Consider the following 27,244-nt stretch of genomic DNA (forward strand, 5'->3'; position numbering starts at 1 on the left):
TAAGAGAAAACGTCATTATTTAAATGAAATATCATCAAATAAATGCATGGAATTGTGGAAAATTTTACTGTTTTTCACCGTAAATGTTATATGGGGACTTGTGTTTTTAACTTACAGAAACCATAATTGAAACATTTTTTACCACATGTGTAATCCATTTGACAATTATAGAGATTTTCCCCATAAAATATGATAATTCATATTCCTAATGTATATGCAGAGATAGAGGGTTTAACTTTCAATCACACTGTAGTATTGTTGTTTCCGCCATGTCGATTAGATGCTGTGTTTCGTTGCAAAAGGCAAACCACTTTGTTTGGCCTTCCATTAGATTAAACATTAAGACCAGAGGTTAGGTTTTATTTACAACACTGTTGCAGAACAGTACAGCCCAATTGTTCTATTGAGTACTGCACATTTTACAGAGGACTAGTACTACTATCTTAATGAGGGCTGGATGTACACAAAGGCTTTGTCTAAAAAGTGAAGCAGTTCCAACATTGCAACAACACACTGGTTCTTCTGACTGACATCCTGTAAGTAGCCAATGTTTTCATATTTAATGAATTTTCAACTGCCGATTCAAACGCATGTTTTGTGCAGTGCAGAGTAGCTCTTGTTTGTCGTTTTTACAATCACAAATGCAGACATGGCTTTGTTTTAGAATCCTTACCTTACCAATCTGTTACGTTCTGCTCACATCGCACTGGTAAAGTTGATCGATCAGCTTAGCCATCTGTGTTTTCTGGGTCAGATTCAGGCTGATAAGGTAATTTACGAAAATACGTAATTGAGGAATTCGGTCAATCACAACTCACTGGATAGCTGGCCAACACCGCGGTTTCTCAGAACAATGAGCTTTGTACACTCGTTACGGAAGGGTGGGACTTAGATGTGCTACCATTATGTACAGTATGTGGAAAATAATGTGTTTTTTAACCATAAACCACTGTTATACACTTTATCCTGTAATATGTGCACTAAAACAAACTAATTCTTCTGTGCATAGGAAACATGAAAAGTCTCTGGAGAGCCATAGGGAGGCATTTTGCTCACCCTTATATTATGCTATAGTTTTTTTTTTCAAAGACATGGATGATATGTGCCGGATAAGGCTTTGGCCCACATTTTGATGGTGGTTGATGTTGATTCTCATGTCCTCTGATCTCTGCAGGATCCGTGTGCTGTGTCATAGGCTGATCAATCACCAGATCTTCACCAACCTCATCCTCGTCTTCATCATGTTGAGCTCCGTCTCGCTGGCTGCTGAGGACCCCATCCGTAACCTTTCTGCCAGAAACATTGTAAGAGGAGAAACCTCTCACAGTAGAGGTGTAAATTAGTGAAGTATTTTTGCTCACTTCTGTACTTTTAGTAGTGTCTGCAGCTGTACTCTGTTTTTTGATCTATCCGTGTACAGTCATGACATATTATTATGAATGCTAGAGAGAATATGGAAAAATAAAGTTGTGCATTTAGAGAAAAACTGCACAAGTGATAGGCCAAAGACTGTTATGGAGAGAGATGGGCATACGATGTGGGAGTTCTGCAAGAGCGATTGGAATGGTGTCGTGTTACTTTGATGTCATCAGTTACACTGATCTGTCTGCGCAGCAATGCATGCTTATTATCATTAAAATGTAATGATGATGGGATATAATTGATTATGACAGTTTTTATGTCCATATCTGTGTGAGTGAGTTAACGTGCTTTGTGGGGTGGGCAGCCTTACATCTGTGTGTACCGTGAGATTAAATCCTGCAGCCGCTGCTGTGAACTTATCAGATTTTTTTTTCTTTGGCAAACTTTTACTTCACTTTATTCTGATGGATAGAATTGTGCTTCTCACTCCACTATATTTCATGAATAAAAGTTGTTTATCATTTATAAGAACATTAAAAACCCAGTACTTTCTTATTATTTTTTATAATGGAGTGAAACTTTTAATTTTACGTAGTAAAAGTAATTGGGTTCTTTACATTTTTTTAAAGATTAAGTATTAAATGATATTTAATATTAAATGTAGTGGAGTAAAAGAAAACCACAGATACTTGTCAGGCATGTGTGAGGAAGGAGATGAACAATGAAAAGATGAACTTGAACTTAATTGTTTTGTTGTTTGCACCATAATACTGTAATTCTGCGTAACTGGAACCTGTTGTACACAAGCATGGCCAAATACAATGCTTCATGTTCTTAGAAAAAATATTTGGTTATTATATTTATTGGTTCTTAACCCCAAAATAGCTGGAAGAAATCTGAGGGTAGTAAAGGGAATGATGGAGAATGGGTTTCAGAGGAAGGCAAATTGTGAATACATGGGGAAAAGAACAGGAGGACAGTGTTGCGTGACTTTTGTAAAAAAATACTTGAGTGCTTTACACCTCTGGCCCACAGAACAACCTGAACTCCAAACAATGATCTAGAGGTTTTTTTATGCAATACTGTGATTTATTATATAGTTGATTTAATTATTACATTTTGCTTCCAAAAAAATTTAAGAATGTTTTTTATTACCTGTTTACGGTTTACATCTGTTTAAAATTGTTTTTGTTGTTTAAATGTGTAGCCCAGCTGTCACTGGGGCAGTACTCTTCAAAAAGATCCTAATATTTACCATTAGTTACAGATATGTTTACATTTTGTACCAATATGTACCGTTAAGATACAAACATGAACTCTTTAGGTCCAAATTAAAGTCTTCGCCTTAGACGTCATGCCCTTGGACTCTTGATTGAATATCTGATGTATAAACAACACTGATCTGGAAACATTTCAGCAGATTTTGAATTCGTCCTCTGATTGGTTGAATTATACATGATTACCAGGAGATATGTGTGTTGCGATTTTTAACGGTCCGCCCGGAAACAACTCAAAGCTGTCTGATCAAAGAAGAAAGCCTTCATGTTTACATCAGTGACATTTACGTTTCATCAAGATCAAATAAATGCTGCATTTTTAAAAGTATGCAAGCCATTTTAAGGTGTTTTATATTGTTGTTATAAGCAAATGAAAGAAGTTTGCACACCAGTCAGTTATTGTAACAAAATCTCTATGCCCCTAAACATAAAGCGAAACGTGATTGGTTACTTTATGTGTCAGTCATATTTAATTCTCTTGGGTGGTCCATGGTAGTTCAAAGTGGCCATGGATCCAAGACCTATAGCGCGACTATTAAAAGGTGGTGTTTTTGAAAGGGTACCGCCCCAGTGAGAGTGTAGGGTACATATTTTGAACATTTTTTGATGGTGAACACATACTATAACCTAACCCTATTTACACACTTTCTTTAACAGAAGAAATATGGATCTCCCCAAAAAGAGGTTTTGTCATGTTTCTCTAACTTTTGGGTTAGGGGTGGGCGCCTGCGATTCTCATGTGTATCTCATAAGTAAAGCCGGTTTTGTGATTTAGTAGTAAATCACCATCACCTGCTTTCAGATGGAGCGTTATTTACTACACAGAGCCATATTTCACAGAGTAGCTTAGGAAAATCACATGCATTATCAGAGGTGATTTGTCCAAGATTATGAACGCAATTTTGCCTAGCTTTTGGGTAAAATACAGCTTTGTGTAGTTAATGCAGCTCCATTGGAAAGCAGGTGATAGCGATTTACTACTAATCACGAAACTGGCTTTACTGATGAAATGCGCATGAGAATCGCAGGCGATTTATCGCCCACCCATATTTTGGGTACAAACTTAAATAGATTTTGATCAGTATGATCAAACAAACGACGGATAACATTACAGGTCCATATCACTTCACCAGGTTAAATGAAATATTCATATAGTCAACAACCAAGCACAGAGAATACATGTGTGTACAGTAATTAGACTGAAAATTCTGTAAACAACTATAGTTATTTAGTTGTCATATTTATCCTTACATATATATTTTCTACAGTAATAAATAACAAGAATTCCTCTGTACAAGTAGTAGTATTTAATTAATTCTGCTTTTAAATGATCAACATAAAGCAGAAACCTGAACAAGTAGGACTATCAAATGTAATGCAAACTCTTTTAAGCGCTTGATTTGCAGTTTTCAAAGTCAAAAAAGTTTTTTCTGTCTTATTACCCAGTGATTGTTTCCGGTACTCTGCTTGTGGCCATGCTTATATAGAGCTATGTTACACTCCTACTCAGCAATGTTACTTTAATATCAAACTATTCATTTAATCTCTAATACTGTTTATTATCTGGTGTGTTGCAGGTTCTTGGTTATTTTGACTATGCCTTCACTGCAATATTTGCTGTCGAGATCCTGCTGAAGGTAAAAACCCAGGTTTACTTTCTTTATATCTGCTTGTGCTTTTTAATAACTGCACTACTTTCTTTGTTTGCCATACACAATATGGTTTTCAGTTTCAATGTTATTTTAGAAGTCTGTCTGTTCTGGTATTGTTTATTTGTCTGTATTTGTCATGTTCTTTAGATGATGGCCTTTGGTGCTTTCCTTCACAAAGGAGCTTTTTGCAGAAGTTACTTTAATTTACTGGATCTGCTGGTGGTTGCAGTCTCTCTTGTTTCTTTTGGAATACAGTACGGTCATAATCCTCTCTCATGCACTATTCAATTGTACTGCTTTATTGTCGCCAACAGTAAACATTCACATTCAACAGTTACATGAAGATTACGAATGTAAAAAGTAGCTGAGATTGTCCAGTCATTAGTCAGAACTGTACTGAACACTTCTATTTTGAATGCAGATCATCTGCCATTTCAGTGGTGAAGATACTGAGGATTCTGCGTGTGCTTCGACCTCTCCGAGCCATCAACAGAGCCAAAGGACTCAAAGTCAGACATCACTATACTGCTTTTCAACTAGTTATCAAGTCTTACTCAAAGAGTCTGTAAATAATTACTCACTTCACTCTAAAGACAGTTAGGTTTCATTTTAAGGGGACAGAGAATGAAAAACCATTTTTACCTTGTCTTTGTTGAATAATGGTAGTCTACCCGCATTCACAAACATTCAAAAAGTGCTAAACATGCTAAACATCTCAGTCTCATAGAAATTCCTCTTTTAGAAATGTCAGCCAGAAAATAGCCCAATCTGAAAAACTGATGCTTATGACATCACAGGCATCTCACTGCCCCTCCACTTTAAAATAATTGGCTACATTTTTTGAGTGGCAGCAAAGTCAGCCAATCAGTAATGAGATTGCAAGTTAGGCCAGTAGGGGGAGCCAAATAGGTGCAAAACCACTTGTTTAAAATCCCCCACCCTAATAGAGCTATCTGAGAGAGGTTTTTAGGAAGCTTCTAATGCATTACAGACCCAAACTAAAAAAAAATTTGTCTACATGTCACATCACAGAACAAGGATAAATACTCCGTTCAATCATTCTATGTCACCTTTAATGCTTCATTCTTTCAGATTTGGTTCAATGCCTTATTTTTTTAGGTAAGCTTTATTATTTTAGAGGACTATACCATATAGCCAGTTTAGCTGGCTTGCAGGGTAAATTTAGGATTAATGTTGTGCCAGTCAGTAGCAGAGTGGCAATCGCAAGAGTTGGGACTTCTTCCGGGTGGGCCGGTACTGTTTTGAGGCCAAGTGGGCCGGTCTGATAATAGTTATACATTGAGAGTTATATAGCAACAGCATCTGGCAGCATGAAGTGCGGCTGCTTCCCGCTGGTCAAACTGTGCAGCCTCTCTGCTCAACACAGTATATAAAAGTGCTCATCCCATTCGGCAGGTCCAACTATGTCTAGGATTTTCAAAAATATAGGGGGATCAGTGAGCGTCCCGGCAGACGGGGTTGCTATATAACTCGCAATGTATAACACTTATCAGACCAGCCCTCGCAGCCTCAAAACACTACCGGCCCACTGGTAAGTGTCCCGACACTCCCGATGGCCACTCCGCTACTGCATACCATAGTTATGGTTATTGTGGTGAGACCTTAGTAATTTATGGGTTTTGGGTACCATGAAAGTTATTCAACTTTAAGCGGTGTTTGTCGACATAGCTATTTAAAACTAGGGATGTTCTGATCATGATTTTTGCAGCCGATACAGATTTGTCGTCTTCATGAAAGGCCTATACCAATGTCCGATACTGATTCTTCAAGTAATGAAAATAAAACTTCACAGTCTTCAGTGTATGAATTAAATATACACACATTCATATAAAGGTCTTCTGTCAAGAGCAGAGAGTGATTTTTTTTTTGAGAGATGAATTAGGTTTCTGTGGTTTTAAGACGTAAGAGAGATCGCTATGTACTCATGCGCTGAATGACAGGCCGTGTCTGTGTATGCGGGCATCGAGAGCAGCTGTAAGGATAATGAAAGTTTAAACAGTCAAAACTTTAAAACGCATGCAAATAATAAACTTTTGGCATGAAGACGCAATGTGTCCTGCATTGTGTTGTATACGCTGTTTGATGGAGATGTAAAGACACATTGTGCTGTTAGGACTGGAGCACGTCCTATTAGAAAATGCACACATTTTTGAAAGGCAGAGAGAGAAATGCAAATATGCAGGTCGCACATGAGCAACGGTATGTAAAAATGCTCGCCTGTGTAAAAATGGTCTCCAATTGTGGTCGCATTCAGGAGCCCTATTGATGACAAGTCAATAGAAAGATCGCTTCATGAGATCACCAATTTAGCTTGTACAGGTCATTTAATGCCATTATTGACCAATACTGCGGCCGATCGATCAGAGCATCCCTACTTAATACACTACACTGCTAACCTGCATCAGGGAAGGTTATGTTCTGGATTCAAGACTGAAATTTGACTATTAGGTGCGAGCAAAGTGAAATCTGACTATTAAATGTGAGCAAGTAATTCTCAGTGTCTGTTGCAATGGCTTCACCTTTTCTTTCAAAACTTGTAGAGATTTTTGCACAAATTGTTAGATGAGTACTTTGCTGAAAAGAAGTGAAGGACAGGCACAATCCTATTACTGATTCTTATCTATATAAAAGGTACAGATTTTCATGTAAAGAATCTTTTATCTTTGTAAGCTCTGAGCTGCACATTACATATGCGACACGTCGAAGCCATGCCCTTACTGTACCACAAATGCTATGTATTGGGTTGCGCTATTTTGCAAGTGGTACATATTGTATAAGGTCGGTGATGCAGAGAACATAGTTTGTCGAACTATTCGCAAGGTGGTCCTCGCACTACCCTAATGTGTGTTTCAGTTTCTTAATTTTTACAATATGACTTTCATTATTTGCAGTATGTCTAGTTGCATCTTTAGTGGTTTTGTAACTCTTTACTATGTCTTGTTCACAGAAGTGGAGGTTTTTGTCCAAAAAGCTTGCATGTACTTAGAGGGTTTTGCGGCTAAAGAGATTGCTTCAGGTTTGGTTTACAGGCTCATTCCTTCGGGTTTGGTTCGTAGGCTCATTCCTTCGGGTTTGGTTCATTCCTTCAATTTTGGTTCGTAAGTTCATTGATTCAGGTTTGGTTCATTTGCTTCAGGTTTGGTTCGTAGGCTTATTCCTTTGGGTTTGGTTCGTAGGCTCATTCCTTTGGGTTTGGTTAATTCCTTCAGGTTTGGTTCATACGTTAATTTCTTCAGGTTTGGTTCATAGGTTATTGTTTCAGGTTTTGTTTATTGTTTCAGGTTTGGTTCATAGGTTCATTTGCTTCAGGTTTGGTTCGTAGGCTCATTCCTTTGGGTTTGTATCATTCCTTCATGTTTGGTTCATACATTAATTTCTTCAGGTTTGGTTCATAGGTTCCTTTGCTTCAGGTTTGGTTTATAGGTTCATTGCTTCAGGTTTGGTTCACAATAGTTTTATAGCTTGAGGTTTGGTTTATTGCTTCAGGTTTGGTTCATTACTTCAGGTTTGGTTCATGGGTTCATTGCTTTAGGCTTGGTTTATAGGTTCATTGCTGAACCCATGAACCAAACCTGAAGCAATGAACCTATGAACCAAACCTGAAGCAATGTCTTTAGCTGCAAAATACTCTAAGTGCATGCAAGCTTTTTGGGCAAAAGCCTCCACTTCTGTAATCAAGACATAGTAAAGGGTTATGAATCACTAAAGATGCAACTAAAAATCCTGCAAATGAAGGAACTGAAGCAAACATTAGGGGGTGCTGTGATTCATGTGACTGCAACAAACAGGTTATATTCAGGTTCAAGTACTCAAAAGGGAAACAAGTTTGAATGTGATCAACAGCCATTTTGCACACAGCATCCATGAAATTCATCTTCAGTGCATTTAGAGTTTCTGATAAACGTATAATATGCAGAAGAGCATTTAGTTAATATCATTATCTCATTTGTGACAGAGGTGGTGTTAAGCAGCTTTTGCATCTGAGCTTTTCATATCTTACCAGCAATTTTATAAAAGCCCTCTTTTATGGACATGTTCGCTAAATGTTGGAAGAACATAATAACGCTATTTAATACATAATAAGAACATAATAACGCTGCAGTTCGAGGACCACCTTGCGAATAGTTTGACACAAACCATGTTCTCTGCTTCACCGACAATTGTGTACCACGTGCAAAATAATGCAACCCAATACATAGCATTTGTGGTACAGTAAGGGCATGGCTTCGTGTCACATTGTTATGTGCAGCTCAAGAAGTTCGCAAAGATACTTGCGTTACCTAGATTTCAGTTCGGTCACATTTAATAGTCAAATTTCAGTCTTGAAACCAGAACATAACCTGCCCTGAAGCAGGTTAGCTGTGTAGTGTGTTAAGTAGGGATGCTCTGTTTTTGCCGATCTCATGAACTGATCTTTCTATTAACTTTTGTCATCAATAGGGCTCCAGAATATGGCCGCAATTGGAGACCATTTTTACGCACTGTGAGCTTTTTTACAAACCATTGCTCATGTGTGACCTGCATATTTGCATTTCTCTCTCTGCCTTCCAAAGATGTGCATTTTCTAATAGGACGTGCTCCAGGCCTAACACCGCAATGCGTCTTCACATGCCCATCAAACAGCGTATACAACAATATTCCGGACATTGCATCTTCATGCCAAAAGTTTGCATGCGTTTTAAAGTTTTGACGGTTTAAACTTAAATTTTTGCTCTCCTACCGAAATGAGCTTCAGGAATCCCAGAATTTAGCTCAAAGGGGATAATGAGTATAATTTCGGATTAATCAGGAACGTCACCAAAGAATGTTTAACCACGCGTCCTCCACCATTAACTGTGAACAATGAAATTCCCTTCCATGATTTCTTAATCATTTTGCACGTCAAGCTGTGCTGCACACAGTTTCTCGCTGACGATCGGTAATAGTTGATAAATTCAACTTTTCCCAAAACCTGTCGGGAGTAGGGCAACAACTTAAGCCCGAACAAGAAGAGTGTTTGTTAAACATTTTGAATGGAGATTAAGTTGGCAAGTGCCAGTTCTCCAAAACAGAGCAAATAGCTTTCTGTGCCTCCATGTCCACTACAAACTACAACCGTACATTCTGCGCTTAGCGTCTACGTCATGGCTCTCAGCCCGCCCTCTGTTCGTTGATTGGGCCGTCGGTCTTGAAGCCGGGGGAAAACGGTTTGAATTGGAGGTATCTCAGACTGAGTACAGAAACGTAATGAAATTTAGCGGAAGTACAAAGTCTGACATAGTCAGGCTATTATTAACTAACGTTACACTATGAAAAACACACAACACTAACTACACGTACAAACACAATGAACGTAAAACCTAGAGAGAGTAAAAGAATGGAAAATAGTAGAAAGTGGGGCAATATCACTATAGGATTAACCATCAGAAACTCTAAGAATCTCTTTAAAAAAAAGGGGTGAAAACTTGAGCATCAGCAAATGAATAAATACTTGCATTTGTTTTAAGGCGTAAGAGAGCATGAGGAAGAGAGTTCCAATGGATTCGTGGTCACATGGCAGAGTCATTGAGTTTGTTCCGTTGCATTGTTCCTTTGCGTTATTCCGTAGTCCGGATTAATCTGCAGAGATGGTTGAGGTTTGTCAAAGTGAAGAGTGCCCAAAAACAAGAGAGAGTACCGCTGTGATTCACCAAAATATGGAAATTCTAGCATTATTACCTGTGGCATCTTAGATGTACATGACTTCCATTCTTCTGTTGAACTGAACTGACTTCTGGGATGCCTTGAGGGGGAGTCAGTTATTAGGGAATTTTTATGTTTTGGTTAGCTATTCCATTAATATCACATTTTAAACTGTTCCCTACTGAAGTGTTGACTGTGATTACAGTAGTTCATTTTAAGGGAAAGTATCTTTGCCACAAAAACAACTTCACATCTGTATGTAAATGAATGGAAATCATGGGTAGGGTTAGATCAGCATTTCTGGGGCGGAATTGGAACGTTACGAGTGGGGCATGACAAATGGGAGGAAATTGTTTTTTGTGTTTGTGCCCATCTCTATTGATTCCTTTATTTATTGACATACACCCAAAAACGACACATTTAAAGAGCAACTATGGTCCGATTCACGATTTTACATTTTCTTTGTTGTGTATGTATGTATTAGTTCAGTTTACTACCTGGGATTGGTGAAGTGGACAAGACCGACATTATCATAATTTCCGCTTCAGAATCACAACCTGTAAGTTAACTCCTGTTAGCTTTGCCTTGTGACCAAATCTTTTAAACATGGTAAGGATTGTCACATTTCCAGCTGACGTCAGAGGTATTCAGGCCAGTCACAACGTACAGATTAACTGGCCAATCAGGGACACAGCGTTTTTCAAAATCGAAGAGTTTTGTACAAAATAAGTGCGTTTCAGGAAGAAAGTGAAATCTGGAGCTACAAAAATGTATGGTGTGTGGAAATAATGTTTTTACAATAAACCATGCGAACACATTGTATTATACCAAATACACAAAATAATATTGTTTTTAGCAATGAAATAAATGCACTTTAAATTTAAGTCTAACTTAAAACAACATCAGACCTTAGCTTACAAGAATGAATTTACGTCGTAATATCAATTGAAGCGGAACAAAAACTTTATAGTGGAGAGGCGGTATAGGCGGTGGTGGGTATGAAAGTTAACAATGTATACGTTTGTGACACGGAATGAAAAGACAACTGGAGATTCGGCACCAGCAGAGAAAGCCAGGACGGACAGTGGACCCAATAAACCAAAAGCCAGCGGAAAAGAAAGTATGATGACTCTTAAATAATAATTAACAGGTGCCATGATGCTGTTAGAAGAGCTAGTCTTTTTGATTGTTTCTTTAAAATGTGCCAGTGTAGTGTTTATACAAGAAATACACACTGATACTCAAAATCATGTACAGTGGTGATTGGAAAGGGCAGATTTTTTTTCTCATGGGACCAGCTTAAGTGTGGGTGTTGCTTTCGTGCTGGCCCCTGAGTTTAAAGATTTACCTGTGAATATTACTAAAGTACCTGGTAGGTTGATCAGAGTGGATGTGATGCTACATGGTTCCATGGAGTTTTCTTTTTTAAACGTGTATTCGCTGAACATATGGTGTTTTGCAAAGCTTAAGGATGCTATTAACATTGTCCCAAGTGATAGGATTATTGTGCTGGCTGGTGATTTTAACTGTACACTAAATCATGTTTTAGATAGGACTCATTCTGAACCTCATAGCTCATCTTCTGATATGCTTAGATCTCTTATGTATCATGATCTGGTAGATGTCTGGAGGGAATCTTCTCCCTTAGCTAGACAATACACTTGGGTGAAAATGTATTCTAACATGATAGACTGGATAGATTTTATGTACAAAGATGTATGAGAGATAAATTTTGTTATAGTTCTATTACTCCAACTGCTCTGTCTGACCATCACCACCTCTCGGTTGATGATGTCTCTGCTGAGAAAACTTAAAAGCAACCTTATTGGAAATGTAATAATAGACTGCTATTAGATCAGACATTTGTGATTGCTTTTACTTCTTTCTGGGAGTTTTGGAGAGAGAGGAAATGTCAGAGTCCTTAAGTCAATGTTGGGACAGTGGCAAAGTCCACATTAAGCTGTTCTGTCAGAACTATTCTGCCTATTGTCTGAATAGTCTGGATAATACGATGATGCAGCTGGAGCAAGAGATTTAACACCTTAGAACTGATGTGAATGTTGTAGATATGAATGGGGTTCTGCAGCGTAATTGGTTTCTTTTACAGAACATTTTGGAGGAGAGGTCACAGGAGGCGCTGACCCGTGCAAATTTTTATCCGCAGATAGCATAAACACTACTAGATCCTTTCTCTTCAAATTTGACAAGAAAATGTGGACAAAAAAATTCTAGCATTAAGCTTTAAATATTTTATGAGGAGCTCTACACTGCTAACTACTGTAAAGAAGAGCTGGTTAATCTACTTCTCCAGAGCCCTTTTCACACAGACATTCCGGAAAATACATGGCAAATGCATCCTGGATTTTTCCGGGATCGTTGGTTTTTTTGTTCATTCACACTGCCAATGGTTTGCCGGATGCAAGGTCCCGGAAAGACACGTGACCTGTTTAAAGTCCTGCCCTCTCTTCTACACAGCGTCTGAAGTTTGCAAATTATTTATTATTTCTCTCTCCAAAAAACACTTGCATGCATTTTTGTTTATGATAAGACTATAAAAGAGCGCGTGAACGCACAGTTCAATGCTTTTGAATGATCTCAGCTTCTGAGTGGATATTTGACGAGCTCCCTGATCTCTGCTTTAATACAGTTTTCAGACATTTCTCACAGTGATTGTTAATATGCATTTAAAACCCCCATTTTGAGGATCTGAACGATATATCTTGTTGGGATGAGCATAGACATTTTCGTTTAGCTCAAATGAGCATGTGACGTGATATTCTTTTATGCTGCTGAATGAACTCCGCTTCTGCCCAGTAAGTAACGAGCTATTAACTTACCTGATATCTGCTTCAGTCCAGTTTGTTGACATTTCTCCTTGTGAATGTTGTATTGCATGCAAATCTCTTGTTTTAAAGAGCTGAACCATAACTTTTGTTGTGATGACGTTCGCGTCATCACTATGACACGGCCATTACGGCATTGTTTCGGCTTCTTGTTCACACAGAGGGTTTTCCCTGTATCTGACTAGGTCCTCTTTTCGGCAACGATCTCAGAAGATTTACGGGACGAGTTTGTGTTCACACAGACGCTTGTCTGGCAATTTTACGGTTATTTTCTGGGACCAAAGGTCTTTGTGAATGGGGTTCAGGATTTATCTCAACTTTTAAAGAGAGATCAGTCTTTGCTTGACATGCCACTAACTTGGGGGGGTGATAACTTCAGATGTACAGGAATTGTCACCCGGTAAAGCTTCTGGCCTTGATTGGATTAAATGCAGAGTTCTACAAAGGTTTTTGGCCTATCATTGGAAAAGACTTTCTACTTGTGTTTAAGGAAAGTATTGAGAACAGTCTTTTACCGGTGCGTTTAAGGAGGGCGGTGACCACCTTACTTCCAAAAAAAGGGGATCTAGAGGACATCAAGTGCTGGAGGCCTGTTTCTTTACTTGGAACAGACTACAAAATTTTTTGAAGACCTTAACTGAAAACCGGTCATACATTTTTTGATAATCTTTTTCTAGCCCTAGACTTGATTTCATATGCCAAAAGGTATATTTTTAATGTCCAAGTATGGTAAGGTGTCTTTCTCCAATATTCATTTTTATGGCTCTGTTTTGGCTTTTTGGTCAGTGTTTAATATCCATAGACATGGCGACTTGTTAATGAACCTCTGTTTTTAACCCTCTTTTAAGTGGATTTACATGTACTGTAAATCTAACACTGTTGTCAGTCTTTTTTGGGAAAAAGTGTATCTACCATAGCTGATCTAATATTTTTTTCCTCAAAGTCATGGAGGACACGGAGTCTATTTTTAGTCAAACAGGCATTCAATCTGTAAGGATTGGTGGAACAGATCTTAGATGAGCTAAAAACTGCTTTTCCGGCCACTACTCATTTTCAGAGAATGCATTGTCTAGAGGCCCTTCTGATTGCTCTTTTCCAATGTTGACTGTGTCTCCGAATGTTTCTCTGGATGGTGAGCGGAAAATGAAACCACTCACCTTTAAGTACTTGGAGAGAATCGCACTTCATGAGGCTTTGAAAGGTGTGCCCTATTAGACTTGTATTAAAGTCAGGATTTCCAAAGGAATCTTGAACAGAGAGGATTTTTACATTGCATCTTACCAACCAACACTCGTGTCAAAATGTGATCTGAATGTTCTGTGTAATTGCTTGTTCTGTGTTGCTACTGAAACTGATTTTCATGTCTTTTCTAAATGTTCTCTGTTCTGGCAAAGATTCTTAATGATTTGGGTTTTTTACGGCTTTGGTTGAGTACAGGGTGATTGTAGAGCATAAATTCTTTTGGTTGACTAAAATGGTGTGTAAATGGGGCTTTAACGTCCCTTAGTGAGGATGGAACTCTAATATTTAACTGGTAGTCCTTGATTGTGATCCGTGTCCCCTGTACATTTTGTTTGTTTTTCAGCTGTGATTAAGTGTGGAAAGATGCTTTTTAATGATTAAATAAAGGGAGTTAAAAGTCAAAATTCTCTCTCGCTCGCTCTCTCGTTTTTAAGGAAAACATTAAAAGAGGTACAATAACAGTGAGCCTATGGAGAGCTGTGATCACCTTACTTCCTAAAAGGGTGACCTTGAAGACATTAGATGCTGGCACCCAGTTTAATCACTTGGAGTAGACTATAAAATACTATCCAAGACTTTGACCAACAGGATTTAACTTAATGTTTCCTCAGTGACTCACACAGCCCAGTCTTAATGTATTCCAGAATGGACTATTTTTAATCATCTTTTTATCATTACTTTCATCATTAGATCTGTCAATGATGTTAAGAACTTCACAATCTCTTGAGATTTATCAGAAAGCCTTCTCCTCTCGGGTAACTGGCAGAAGAGTGCATCCTTTTTGCTGGGTGATTGGTAAGACGGTGGCACTCCAGATCTTTCCCAGCACTGTTCCTGGAGTTTGGAGGGTATTAAAGTGCTAGGAGTTTTTCTTGGGACTGATCTATCAACCCAGTCTCACCCCATTTCGTCAATATTTGACGACACTTGACCATTCGTCATATGTTGACGTGAAGGGTATACCTTTCGCGTCATTTTTTGACGAACTGGGGACTTCAATACTATTACGTCCGTTGCATTCTCTTTCCTATTTTATTACCATTTGCGCGTCGGTTTAGGGTTAGATTTACATAATGACATCCCTACCCAAACCTAACTCTAACCCCAACGCCAGGTGACAACTGTTTAATTTCGCGTACACTGTTTAATTTCGCATACACTGTTTAATTTTGCTTAATCTAACCCTAAACCGACGCGCAAATGGTAATAAAATAGGAAAGAGAATGCAACGGACGTAATAGTATTGAAGTCCCCAGTTCGTCAAAAAATGACGCGAAAGGTATACCCTTCACGTCAACATATGACGAATGGTCAAGTGTCGTCAAATATTGACGAAATGGGGTGAGACTGTGTTAGATCTATACATGCAAAAGATCTGGGCCGGTATTTTTGAAAGTTTCTGGACGTTTACAAAGATGGAAATGAATTCTGCCACAGCTGTCTTATAGAGGAAGAGTGCTCATCATTAATAATTTAGTAGCCTCCATGATGTGGCATCGTTTAAATGTGCTCGATTCACCCAAAGATCTGTTGCAAAGTTTGCAGAAAGTATTGGTTAATTTTTTTGGGATGGCTATCACTGGCTCTCCTGCATTTCTCTATTTGCCAGTCAATGAACAGAAGCAAGGTTTGATTGACCTGGCAGCAAAGGTTAAAGCTATAAGATTGAAAACAGCCCAAAACTTTACCCTGTGAAGTTTGGGCCATGGGTGCCTTTTGGTCTGGCTCTCCTCAGAACTTTTGGTGGGTTCTGTTTAGACAAGCAACTGTTTTTCATTTCTTATTATGGTAGCGTTTTTTTCATTTGATGTTACATTTTCAGTTTCAGTTCTAGACAGTTTTCAAACTACTCAGACATGAAAAACACCATTTTGGACTTGATGAACCTCTGTTCTATAATCCTTTTTTAGATGAAAATATTTGCAGTTCTAACTCCATTGTTAACACTTATGAAAAATGGATTGACCAAAATTTCTGATTTTATTGACACTTCCTCCAAAACATGAAGGTTAGCTGTGGACATTTGCAACCAAGCAGGGTTTAGGTCTATCAGAACTACAGAGTGGCCTATAGAAGAGTTAAAAACCGCTCTTCCTGCCACTCTTCTCCTGTTTGTAAACTCTTCTTTGTCTGGAGGTCCTTCTAAATTTTTTTTTTCCTGAGTTGTTTGTGTCTCCCAAGGTCTTTTCAGGGGATGAACGTGACGTAAAACGACTTAATTTTAAATGGCTATTGATTTCCAGGTGGCTGGAAAAAGAGACCTCTATCATATTTGTGTCAAAGTTGACTGCTTTGAGAATGTTAAGGACAGATATGAGACAAAATTGAGTAATTTAATGGTTTCTGCTGATCTTTCTCCTCCTTTGAGGCTTTTTTATAGGAGTCCTCTTCCTCTATCTGGGGACCTACAGTGGAGGTTATTGCCAACCAACACTAAGTTTAACATGAATGTTTTGCCTGCTTGTTTTTTCTGTTCTGCGCCAGAATCTGTCTGTCTTGTTTTCTCTGAGTGTTTCAGATTGGTCCCATTTGTTTACTTTTTTAAAGAAAAATGCTGGAGGATTTGGGTTTTGTTTTTGATAAGATACTGTTTGTTTATGGGTGTAAATATTCAAGAGCAAACAGTCAGCAGTGCACGGTGGCAAACTTTGTATTTGGACATGCCAAGCTAGACATTTGGAAATCCTGTAGGGCCAAATATAGATATTTTTTCATATTACAGGGAGCTTGCTTGAATTTTAAACTACTGTAGCTTTATTGTCACTTTGTGAAGATGGAGATATATTGCTTAACTGGTGATATTTTGTTTTTATGTTCTGGTTCTTTTAACTCTTTCACCGCCAGCGTTTTTAAAAAAAGTTGCCAGCCAGCGCCAGCGTTTTTTTATGATTTTCACCAAAGTTTAATGCCTTCCAGAAAATGTTCTTCTTTAAATATATAAACATACAATATACCAAATGAAAGAACAGACCCTCTGCTTTCAAACAAAAAAAAACGTTTCATCCTACCTTTAGTGGTTCTTTTGCAATCAGCTTTTGAATATGGGTAGGTTTTTGCAAAAACACCATATTTTGAGCAAAAAGCAGAGATAATTCCATTTTTATGACGGACTTTTGATAGAGATCCCATTCAGAGCGATCTTTAAAACATACACGGACATGCAGCAGCTTGCCATAGGGCAATACTTCCGGTTTTAAAGTTGCGGTATTGCGGAAAGACGGAAAATCTCGTCATTGGCGGGGAAGCGTTTTCTCTTAATTGACGAGATATCTCGTCAATGGCGGGGAAAGAGTTAATTTAATTTCTCTTTTTTATAATGTTATTTGGTGTTATTTAAAAAAAAATCTTTTTTTCATCTGATCATATAACAATGTGGTGATTTGGGTGTTTAATATAATGTTCTTCAGATGGTTAAATAAAGTGTGTTAAAGTCTCTTTCTCTCCTTCTCTAGCATGTGGTTCAGTGTGTGTTTGTGGCCATCAGGACCATTGGTAACATCATGATTGTAACGACACTCCTTCAGTTCATGTTTGCCTGTATCGGTGTTCAGCTTTTCAAGGTACATCAGCTAATTCGGTTACGTTAACATAACTTTCAATAACTCCTTTATTAACATTATTGTTAGCGCAGAAAAATCCTTTGAAAATCTTTTGTCATCAGGGGAAATTTTACCGCTGCACGGATGAGACGAAGTCAAGCCCAGAGGACTGCAAGTAAGCCAGTTGTTGTTACGGATTGAGTTCTCTGGTACATGACACACTTGTGTGATGACTTCACCGTGTTTGTTGTCTGTTTTTAGAGGGACGTACATTTTGTACAGCATTGGTGAGACGTCACTGCCGCAGGTCCGACAGAGACTCTGGTACAACAGTGACTTTAACTTTGACAATGTACTAATGGCTATGATGGCACTCTTCACCGTATCAACATTTGAAGGCTGGCCTGCGTAAGAACCAACACACACACACACATTTATTTCATGCATTGAAATGTTTTAGATGTATCAGTTATATTGTCTTTTTTGTGTATAGAGTCCTCTGATGAAGATGTAATTGTGCATCGAAACGTTAGTCACTGTTGTGCACCTTTATTAAAATATTTTTATACGGACATCTGTGCTGCACCGGCGATCCCTTTTTTGTCTATATTGTCTCATCCTTCTCTGGTTGCACCGGATTGTCTTGGATTACAGAAGTGCAGTTTACTCTTCCTTTCTTTTATATTAAACAACATACATGTATTGATGAAAGTGAAATGTCGCGTTGCTCTCTCTCTTGTTCGTTCGCTCACTCGCACTCTCTCACTCACTCGTTCTCTCTGTCACTCTTTCTTTCTCTTGCACTAAGGTAAAGTTAATCCTCATCTTCAACCTTAAAAAGACCATTAAAACTGCAAGTTATAAGGTAATTTATAAGAAATGGTTGCTATTTTTCATGTTTTTTGGGTTGGTAGAAGCACTGGGGAGACCCGATTATAGCACTTAAACATGGAAAAGTCTGATTTTCATGGAATGTCCCCTTTAAATGTAACTTGATCATAAACACTGATCATGCCTAGTCATTTGCAGTTCTGCTCAGCCTTGGTTTAAAATCACAGATCAAATCATTTATGCTATAAACTCTGTGTGTACGGAGTCCAATCGTAGAATCTTTTAGTAATTTGTTAGGTGTTCCCAGAATTAGTCACTTCAATCTTTGCCAGAATAATGTAGAGACATGGCTGATGTAAATTGTGAAAGTCTTTGTGATTTAAATATTGTTGCCATGGTATTGTATCAAACTTTATACCTATATTCAGTGGGTTTTTAAAGATCTTGGTATGCTTTAAATCTCAAACATTTGCACACACTTGTTGTCCATTATGCTTGGGGAAAAGCTTAGACATGGGTGTGACTGTTGTGGGTCACAATCATAACGCCACCAGCTGCCAGCAGGAAGTGTGTCACTAACAATATACTTTTAAATCGTTCACTGATATTTACCCACTTATATGCATTTCCCCACCATGCATGGCTTTCTGAGAGCTGCCATGTAGTGATGGTGCCATAGTGCAACATCATAATTTCTCTTTCGCCATCTAATTTACGGTGTAATTTTATGAGTAGGGGAGAGCGGGGCACAACTTAACTCCTTTTTGGTTTTGGCTCAATCATTAAAAAATTTGAGTTTGAATGATTTTTTTTGCACAAGCAACATGCACATCTTTGCTACAAATGAACATTTGAAGTTTGTTATAGTACTTACCATTCTTGTACAGTTACACCAAACATGACAGAAGTGCAAAATACAAAATATTGAGCAAAAAGTTGAGAGAATTTCATTTTTGTGAAGGACTTTTGATAAAGATCAGATGCAGAGCAATCCTCAAAACTTACACGGACATACAGCTGTTTGCCCTAGGGCAATACTTCTGGGTTTTATAAGTTGCGGAAGAGCGCTGATGCATAATAGCGGTATTGCGGAAAGCAGGTAATACTCGTCATTGGCAGGGTAGCAGTTTTTTTTCTTAATTGACGAGTTAACTCATCAATGGCGGGGGAAGTGTTAAAGTCTGTATTTGCATAAATGACTTCACTTTCTGCGTCCAGGAGCATACTGCAAATCCCACAGGAACGACCTGTTGAAATGTACAAAATGAGCTGAAATAATGACCAACTTTTATTGTATCCATGCTGTCATCTGCAGCTTGCTGTACAGAGCCATTGACTCACACAGGGAGAACATGGGACCCATTTACAACTACCGTGTGGAGATCTCCATCTTCTTCATCATCTACATTATCATCATCGCCTTCTTCATGATGAACATCTTTGTGGGTTTTGTCATCGTTACGTTTCAAGAGCAGGGCGAGAAAGAGTACATTAACTGCGAGCTGGATAAAAACCAGGTGTGAGTGACTACAGATATAATCCTGCTCCATTTCACAGTCAGGATACGAATCTTATTGTAGTTTACTGTTTGTATGTTTCCACAGCGTCAGTGTGTAGAATATGCTCTGAAAGCCCGTCCGCTGCGGAGATACATCCCTAAAAACCTGTACCAGTATAAGTTCTGGTATGTGGTGAACTCCACAGGATTTGAGTACGGCATGTTTGTGCTTATTGTCGTCAATACACTCTGTCTGGCAGTCCAGGTAAGAAAACATCTTTAAACATTAGCACTTCTACACACATGTGATGCCTTCAGAGAACATGAAACAGAGTTCAGATGTCTTTCTGTAGATCAAGAACTAGGTTAACTGTTAACCCAGAGCTACTTAAGTTAATCAGTTAATGATTAAAACAATAATTGAAAAACGGAAATGGTGCACACCAGTAGTATATGCAAAATGCTATCCTCATTCAGAAAGGACAACAAATTTTGCACTTATCTGTTATCAGTGAGGAGATGCGATGCAAAAATTTTTTGGGAATATACATTTTACTCACAGGTTGTGGTAAAGGTTTTCATGACCTATATCTAGAATGAATATTACCCATAGATTCGAAGCCTGTATTGAGAGGAGAGAAGGTGCTTGAAATGTTTCTATTATGATTTATAAAAGTTATCCTCACATCCACAGTTAGTGACTATTCAAGGATTTTAGTAAATGGGTGCGTTCAGGGCAAGAGGGCAGTAATTTTAATGTCAGATTTCTGTGGCAGCACCCTGTAGTGTACTGGCATTGAACTGTGTGCCACCAACCCTTGACCCAACCAACCAGGTTCCACAAACAGTGTATTGATATATATGATGTAGCTTCTGATACAGTGGTGACAAGTGTAAGTTCGTTCAAATATATTTTACTTTCTAATTCTTTTTATGTATATATTACACAGCATCACGGCCAGTCACATCTTTTCAATTACTCAATGGATGTCTTGAACATGGTGTTCACCGGAGTCTTTGCAGTTGAAATGATTCTCAAACTGGTTGCCTTTAAACCAAAAGTAAGTATTTTAGTTTGAGAGTTTGGCAGCTGTAATGCAAAGCGCCTGTAGCCCCCATCCCAAACTGTGATGTCAATCCTCCCTGTCTATCTGTAGGGTTATTGTGTGGACCCCTGGAATGTGTTTGATGCACTGGTGGTGATTGGCAGTGTAATAGACATCATTCTGAGTCAGGTAGATCTCCATCTCTCCTCTCAGCTGTCTGATCACGCATTTCATTTCTCACCTTTGCTAGTTCATGTTGTGTGTGTCTCTCACTCTCTGAGATATTGCCTTTACTGGAGCCACACATCGTTACAGATTTTAAAGGATGCCAGCTCAAACAAGATTATACAGAGAAATTAATTACTCTTCACTAAAAAATAGTGAATCTCTTTTGCATAAAGGAGCTCATTTTAAGGAGAATTACTTAAAAAACCTACTTAAACTAACGAAATCCCAGGGAATTAGTATAGACCTATCCCAAATCTACTATATTTCAAAAGCCCTTGAAAAATTTTCTTCACAGTTATATTCCTTTATAGATGGAAATTTTGTCTGTGAGGACTTCAAGTCAAGATTTAGACCATAACATAGTACAGAAATCACTTTTATTAGAGTTACACATAATTTGCTCTTGTCTGTTTGCTGGCATAGTTTAAATCGTATTTATCTGTCCGATTCAATTTGTAGCTTTGAATAACAAGGTGTTAAAGCGATCGTGGCTGCAGTATGGAGTGCCACAGGGCTCAGTGCTTGGACCTCTGTTTTTAACCTTTACATGCTACCTCTGAGAGCTATAATTAAGAGACTTGGAATTAGTTTTCACTGCCACGCTGATGATACTTAGCTTTTTATTTCTTTAAGGCCTGACAATATGCATCTACACACCAAAATAACAGACTGCATAGCCTATATTAAAAAAGGATGACAATCAACTTCCTACTTCTCCGCTCTTAGAAAAAGGCTACAAATGCTGTCACTGAGGTACACTTTCAATACATACACCCTTGAACAAAAATCATTGAATGTCAATAAATGTTTAACCTCTCGACGCGCACTAGCTCGCGGACGGAAGGACGTCAGTTTTTTTTTAATGCTGCTAACAATATATATATGTGACCCGTCACGGAAACCAGGGACTCAAGTCGGCAGCACAAGTTTCGAGAAAATGAGAAACAAAGTTTTTTTTTCGAAATTTGTGATTTTCGTTTTATTGCAGAATCTGTTAGTTGAGATCACGAAGAAGCCTCTCCATGTTTGAGATAGCAGTTTTTGTATATTTAAAAGCGTACATTTTGCGGTTAAAATAGGCTTGTTTTTCCGGAGATTCTAGCGTGCAGCGGGGGGCGTCATTGTCTGTGTGTATATTTACATACTGTATAAGCTTTTGTTTTCGCCTCCGCCCCCAAAGGGAACAGCGTGACTACTAAATAAGGATACTTCGCCCAAAAATGAAAATAATGTAAGTAATGACTCACCCTTATGTCGTTCTAAACTCGGAAGACCTCCGTTCATCTTCGGAACACAGTTTAAGATGTTTTATCGTTAGATTTAGTCCGAGAGCTTTCCCCTTCATTGAAAATCTATGTATGGTTTCCATGTCCAGAAAGTTAATAAAAACATCATCAAAGTAGTCCATGTGACATCAGTGGGTCAGTAAGATTGTGTTGATGCATCGAAAATACAGTTTGGTCCAAAAATAGCAGAATTACGACTTTTTTTTTAGCATTGTCTTCTCTTCCGGCTCGAGCGTGAAGTCACGTGACTGTAGTGACGCGCTGCCCTGTTCCTCAGATATGTTTGCTAAGTTTTTTTTTTTTTTTCAAACTTATAGCCTGCGTCTCCCCAGACTGTAAAGCTCGGGCGCACAAAACAAAAGAAAAATAAAAGAAGCTGGGGCGGAACAAATAACAGTCAGCCGCATCGTACGTCAGCCGCGTCACTGACTTTATGCGGCGCCGCAGTCGGAAGACGTCAAAGTACCGCGAGAGCTCTTCAAGAAATCTTACGGAGTAGTTTAATTTCGACTCGCTCTCGCGGTACTTTGACGTCATCTGTATGTCAGTTCTTGCAGCGCAGCATGAGTCCAAACACACAGAAGTTACACAGATATAGTTGTATTCTTCATATAATTGGCTACATGTTTTGTCTATCAATATTTTCCATGAAGTCATTGGCTGATGGAGGAACGAGCGAGCCATTGGTAACCTCTCTAAAGGATGTCACGTTTTCGAAGGCGCTGTTTGGATGATCTATTATACTACTTCCCTATTTTAAATACAAACTTTGAAGGCGGGTTCATGTGTTTAACGGAGTGTAAGCTCATATACCCTTACATGTTACGATTTAAATAGTCTTCAGATTATATGTTATATTGTATTACCAGACATTCATGCGAAATCTGATGTAAACAATCTATATTTCACGGATTATACGCATTTGTGGACAAATATGGTCATTGAATAATCTGAAACAGACTGGATTCGACTTGTGATCCCCACAAAGGTAAAAGAGTCATGTTTATTTTTGCGGGTTGTCATTTGGTCATAAAATACTACATATGATGCTAGAACATCTCAAAAAGGGTTTTACAGGGGGCATGGCTTAGCTAAATGAGATGTAAATGAGCCCTATTGTCTCCCCCAGCTGAAAAGAAGAGTCCCTTTCGTCTTGATTTTCTCGGTTTGAGTATTTCTGAGTTCCTATATTCAAATGGCCACAACTTCTCCAAATCTTATCAGATTTCCATGTGTTACACATCGTTGGAAAGCTTAGAAACTGCACTTTCAGAATCTGTGAATAACTCAAAATGCCCAGATCCGACTTGTGTCCCTACTTTCCGTGACTGGTCACATATAGCCTACTGTGTACAAACAACAATAATAATAACACTACTATACATCGTTTAAAAGGTCTAAGGGTTTAGCGTCAGTGTATGGTGTCCGTTTTGAGATTAAATTGCTCTAGTATCATAAATATAGTATTTTATTACAGAAGTCCAGATAACAACATGCATAATATAAACTGACTCCTTACCTTTGTGCTGGTATAAGGAACGCGAATCGAATCCAGTCTGTTTCAGATGTGTGAATAACCCATAAAAACTCTCCAACAAAGTACATCCAATGACCAGTTTTGTCCACAAATGCGTATAATCCGTGAAATATGGATATATTTTCCATTGTTTACATCAGATTTCAGATGCACGTCTTGTAATAGATTATAATATACAATCTGAGGACTATTTACATCGTAACACTTGTATATGAGAGCACACTCGCGTTCAAAACCAGCGCTCAAACATGATTGTACAAGTAGGCGGGATTATAAAATATAATATCCAAACAGTGCTGTCTAATATCGTGACGTCATCTGACTCGCGCGTTCCTCCAATGACTTCATGGAAAATATTGATAGACAGAACGTGTAGCCAATTAGAACACGAATTCAACGATCTTTGTGTGAAGCTTTATTTCCTGGTGTGGATACGGCATTTTATACGCTTATATAAGGATAAACAATAAAAAGAACGAACGTGTATGCATGTAAACAAAAGACTTTTATTTTGTGGCTGACTGGCACTTAGAAAAGGCACTAGTCTTACAAAAACTCTTGCAAGAACCTCATTTTTGGGTCTATTGACTTCAAACGTGAAATATAACTTCTTTAGACTTGTGGCTTTGGCCTCATTGCATTTCTAGGTTTCACACATATATTTATCATTAAGATTTTTAGTGTTAAAAAGTGTCTTCTATCTAATGATACCACAGTTATGCTTATACTATAAATGGTTTAGTAAAAACAGCCCTTTTAGTGAAAGTCGGTATTTTCATGGTTTCGGGCCAGAATGGGGGTGCTTTTCAAGAGGTTAAGTGAAACATAGTAAAAAAATACGTTTACAGTCAAGGGAATTTGTTTTGCATTATGAAAATGACTATTAGAAATAAGCTCATAAAAATTCCCAATGCCAAAAATTCTAAAGGTCCTAAAAATAGGCTTTATTTTCTTTATGCACATTTTGTAAGACATAATGTATAAACATCAGGGCCCGGTTGCATAAAGCACCTTAAGTGTAATTTCCCCCTAAGTTCACCCTTATGTTTCCCTTAAAATTAAGGGTGTTGCAGAAAAACCCTTACGTTTTTTTCTGTTGTGTCTCCATGGCAACAATAGTATTTTATAACAACAAACCGGGGTCGCTGTCATGAAACACTTTACGACTACCTTTACCTAAGAGAACCATTTAAGGGATTATATGCAAAACACTTTAATTATTCTCTTACAGTAGTTTAGGGGAATTTACCCCTTAAGTGTCATACTTAAGTGAAAAACTTAAGGTGCTTTATGCAACCGAGACCATTTTTGTTGAATAAACCTGGAAAGTGCTTGTTAAGAACCCATCAGGGTCTTGTGTCATTCTGGAGAGGTTTATTTCTGAAATAATAACTGAATTTTCCTGATTGTTGCATAGCTAAGTAGCCCGACCGATATGCTTTTTGTTGTTGCTGCCGATACAGATATTAGGGTAAAAAAGACTATATATCCATTGATATTCTTTAGGTGTATATTATAGTTCACTATACATATACTGCATTATACAATACTACAATATTGTACATAGAATACACTATACACATTAACAAAATGTATAAATAAATGTAATGATCAATCACAAATGTTGTGACTTATATTGACATGACAGAGATATATAATAATAAGCAGGTGTGTTTAACAATTTAATACTAAACTTAATTTTCCAAAATGAGTCTGATATTAGTGCACTAAACAGTAAACTTGACTTCTTATAAATAACTTTAAAACACAAACAGAACAAAATAATATAACTTGAATCATTGGCATTTTTGACAATAATGTTATATTGGACTTGTATTGAAAAGAAAAACTTATGGAGTCATTGTTATTAGCTTTACAGTACTACAGTAGTTTTGTACTTCAAAAATGAGTTAGCAACTTACCATTAAGACGACAATGCTTGACAGACAACATATCTGTCTAATGTCTAATTTTTATTACACAACCCACAGTGTTCTGCACGTACTCTCTGACCAAACGCGTCTTAAAACCAGGTGTAAAATTATGTGAAGACACCGTTTGACTGCCACCGCCTGAACAAGAAACGAAGTGAAGGGGCATTGGCTGATGTCACTATCCATTAACCTGGGTCACTAGTAGCAGGCAATGGTGCGCGCTCTGCTGGACAAACAATAACATACATCATTCGAAAAATAATTTATTGTGTTATCTATGAAATGTTCATATCGGCTGCATATCTGCTGCTAATATGCCAATACCTGCGACAGCCTCATATCTGCTGATAAAATCGGCAAATCGATAAACTGTTGGGCTCTAAAAGAAATGTGAAGATTGATTTAGCTTGTAAAGATACAATATGAACACGTTAGTATTGCAAACATAGATTGGTGGGGTGAATGGTCACTTATATAGTGATATGTTAATGATTTGACTGCTAAGGATGGTAATTGACCAGTTAAAGTATTTCAGAGTGCTTTGATTTCCGTGTAAATTATGATTCAGAAAGATTTTGAGATTCCTCCAATGCACAAAAAATAGACCCAGAATATATAAAGACCCAGAGATCCTTTACTGCATTTTCACCATGTGTGGCTCCTTTCTTTCTCTCGACATCTGCAACATTGTAATTGTGATTCTCTTGTCTTTTTCTCTTTCTGTGAACTCCTCTCTTTCTTCTGACCCTGTTTTTTTCTCTGTCTCTTTGTTTTGTCGGCTGTCTTCAGCACTATTTCACTGATGCATGGAACAAGTTTGATGCTGTAATTGTTGTTGGTAGCATTGTTGACATCGCAATCACAGAGATCCATGTAAGTAGCACCATGTGTGTTTGAGTCTTCAGTCAATTCAGATTTACTTACGTAGTACTTCACAATTTTGCATTGTTCGAAGCAGCTTTACAGAAAACACATTTTAGAACAAACAGTAGAGACATACAGTAAAAATCATTGTAATCATACTGTTATACTTTAAGCCCTAATAAAGGCATCGTTTGATTCTTAAAAAGAAGATAATTGCAAAAAAATGATGTAACCACCAACTGTGTATTTACCATTAATTATTTACCATCATCAACAGACTTCCATTTTTGAGTGAACTATCCCCTTAATTAAGTAGATCTTTGTTTATATGTGGTCACATAGTTAATGCTAAAATGTGCAAATCCTGTCAAGTGTCAGAACAATCCCAGATTCCAGGTTTATGGCAAATCACGAATTACTGAA

The 27,244-nt window shown here is 37.9% G+C and overlaps 1 protein-coding gene across 1 annotated transcript in view; it reads left to right on the top strand.

Moving 5' to 3' along the window:
- Window positions 1-27,244, top strand: part of cacna1db (calcium channel, voltage-dependent, L type, alpha 1D subunit, b) — a 216,090-nt gene that overhangs the window by 126,087 nt on the left and 62,759 nt on the right. Inside the window, exons 19-29 of the mRNA XM_065247770.1 lie at window positions 1,175-1,304; window positions 4,217-4,276; window positions 4,439-4,545; window positions 4,713-4,800; window positions 17,511-17,618; window positions 17,720-17,772; window positions 17,859-18,005; window positions 19,744-19,945; window positions 20,033-20,191; window positions 20,877-20,987; window positions 21,084-21,161. Coding sequence (XP_065103842.1) covers window positions 1,175-1,304; window positions 4,217-4,276; window positions 4,439-4,545; window positions 4,713-4,800; window positions 17,511-17,618; window positions 17,720-17,772; window positions 17,859-18,005; window positions 19,744-19,945; window positions 20,033-20,191; window positions 20,877-20,987; window positions 21,084-21,161 — 1,243 coding nt within the window. The remainder of the gene's footprint in view (window positions 1-1,174; window positions 1,305-4,216; window positions 4,277-4,438; window positions 4,546-4,712; window positions 4,801-17,510; window positions 17,619-17,719; window positions 17,773-17,858; window positions 18,006-19,743; window positions 19,946-20,032; window positions 20,192-20,876; window positions 20,988-21,083; window positions 21,162-27,244) is intronic.

The sequence above is a fragment of the Paramisgurnus dabryanus genome, chromosome 11, assembly GCF_030506205.2.
Source record: "Paramisgurnus dabryanus chromosome 11, PD_genome_1.1, whole genome shotgun sequence".
NCBI lineage: Eukaryota > Metazoa > Chordata > Actinopteri > Cypriniformes > Cobitidae > Paramisgurnus > Paramisgurnus dabryanus.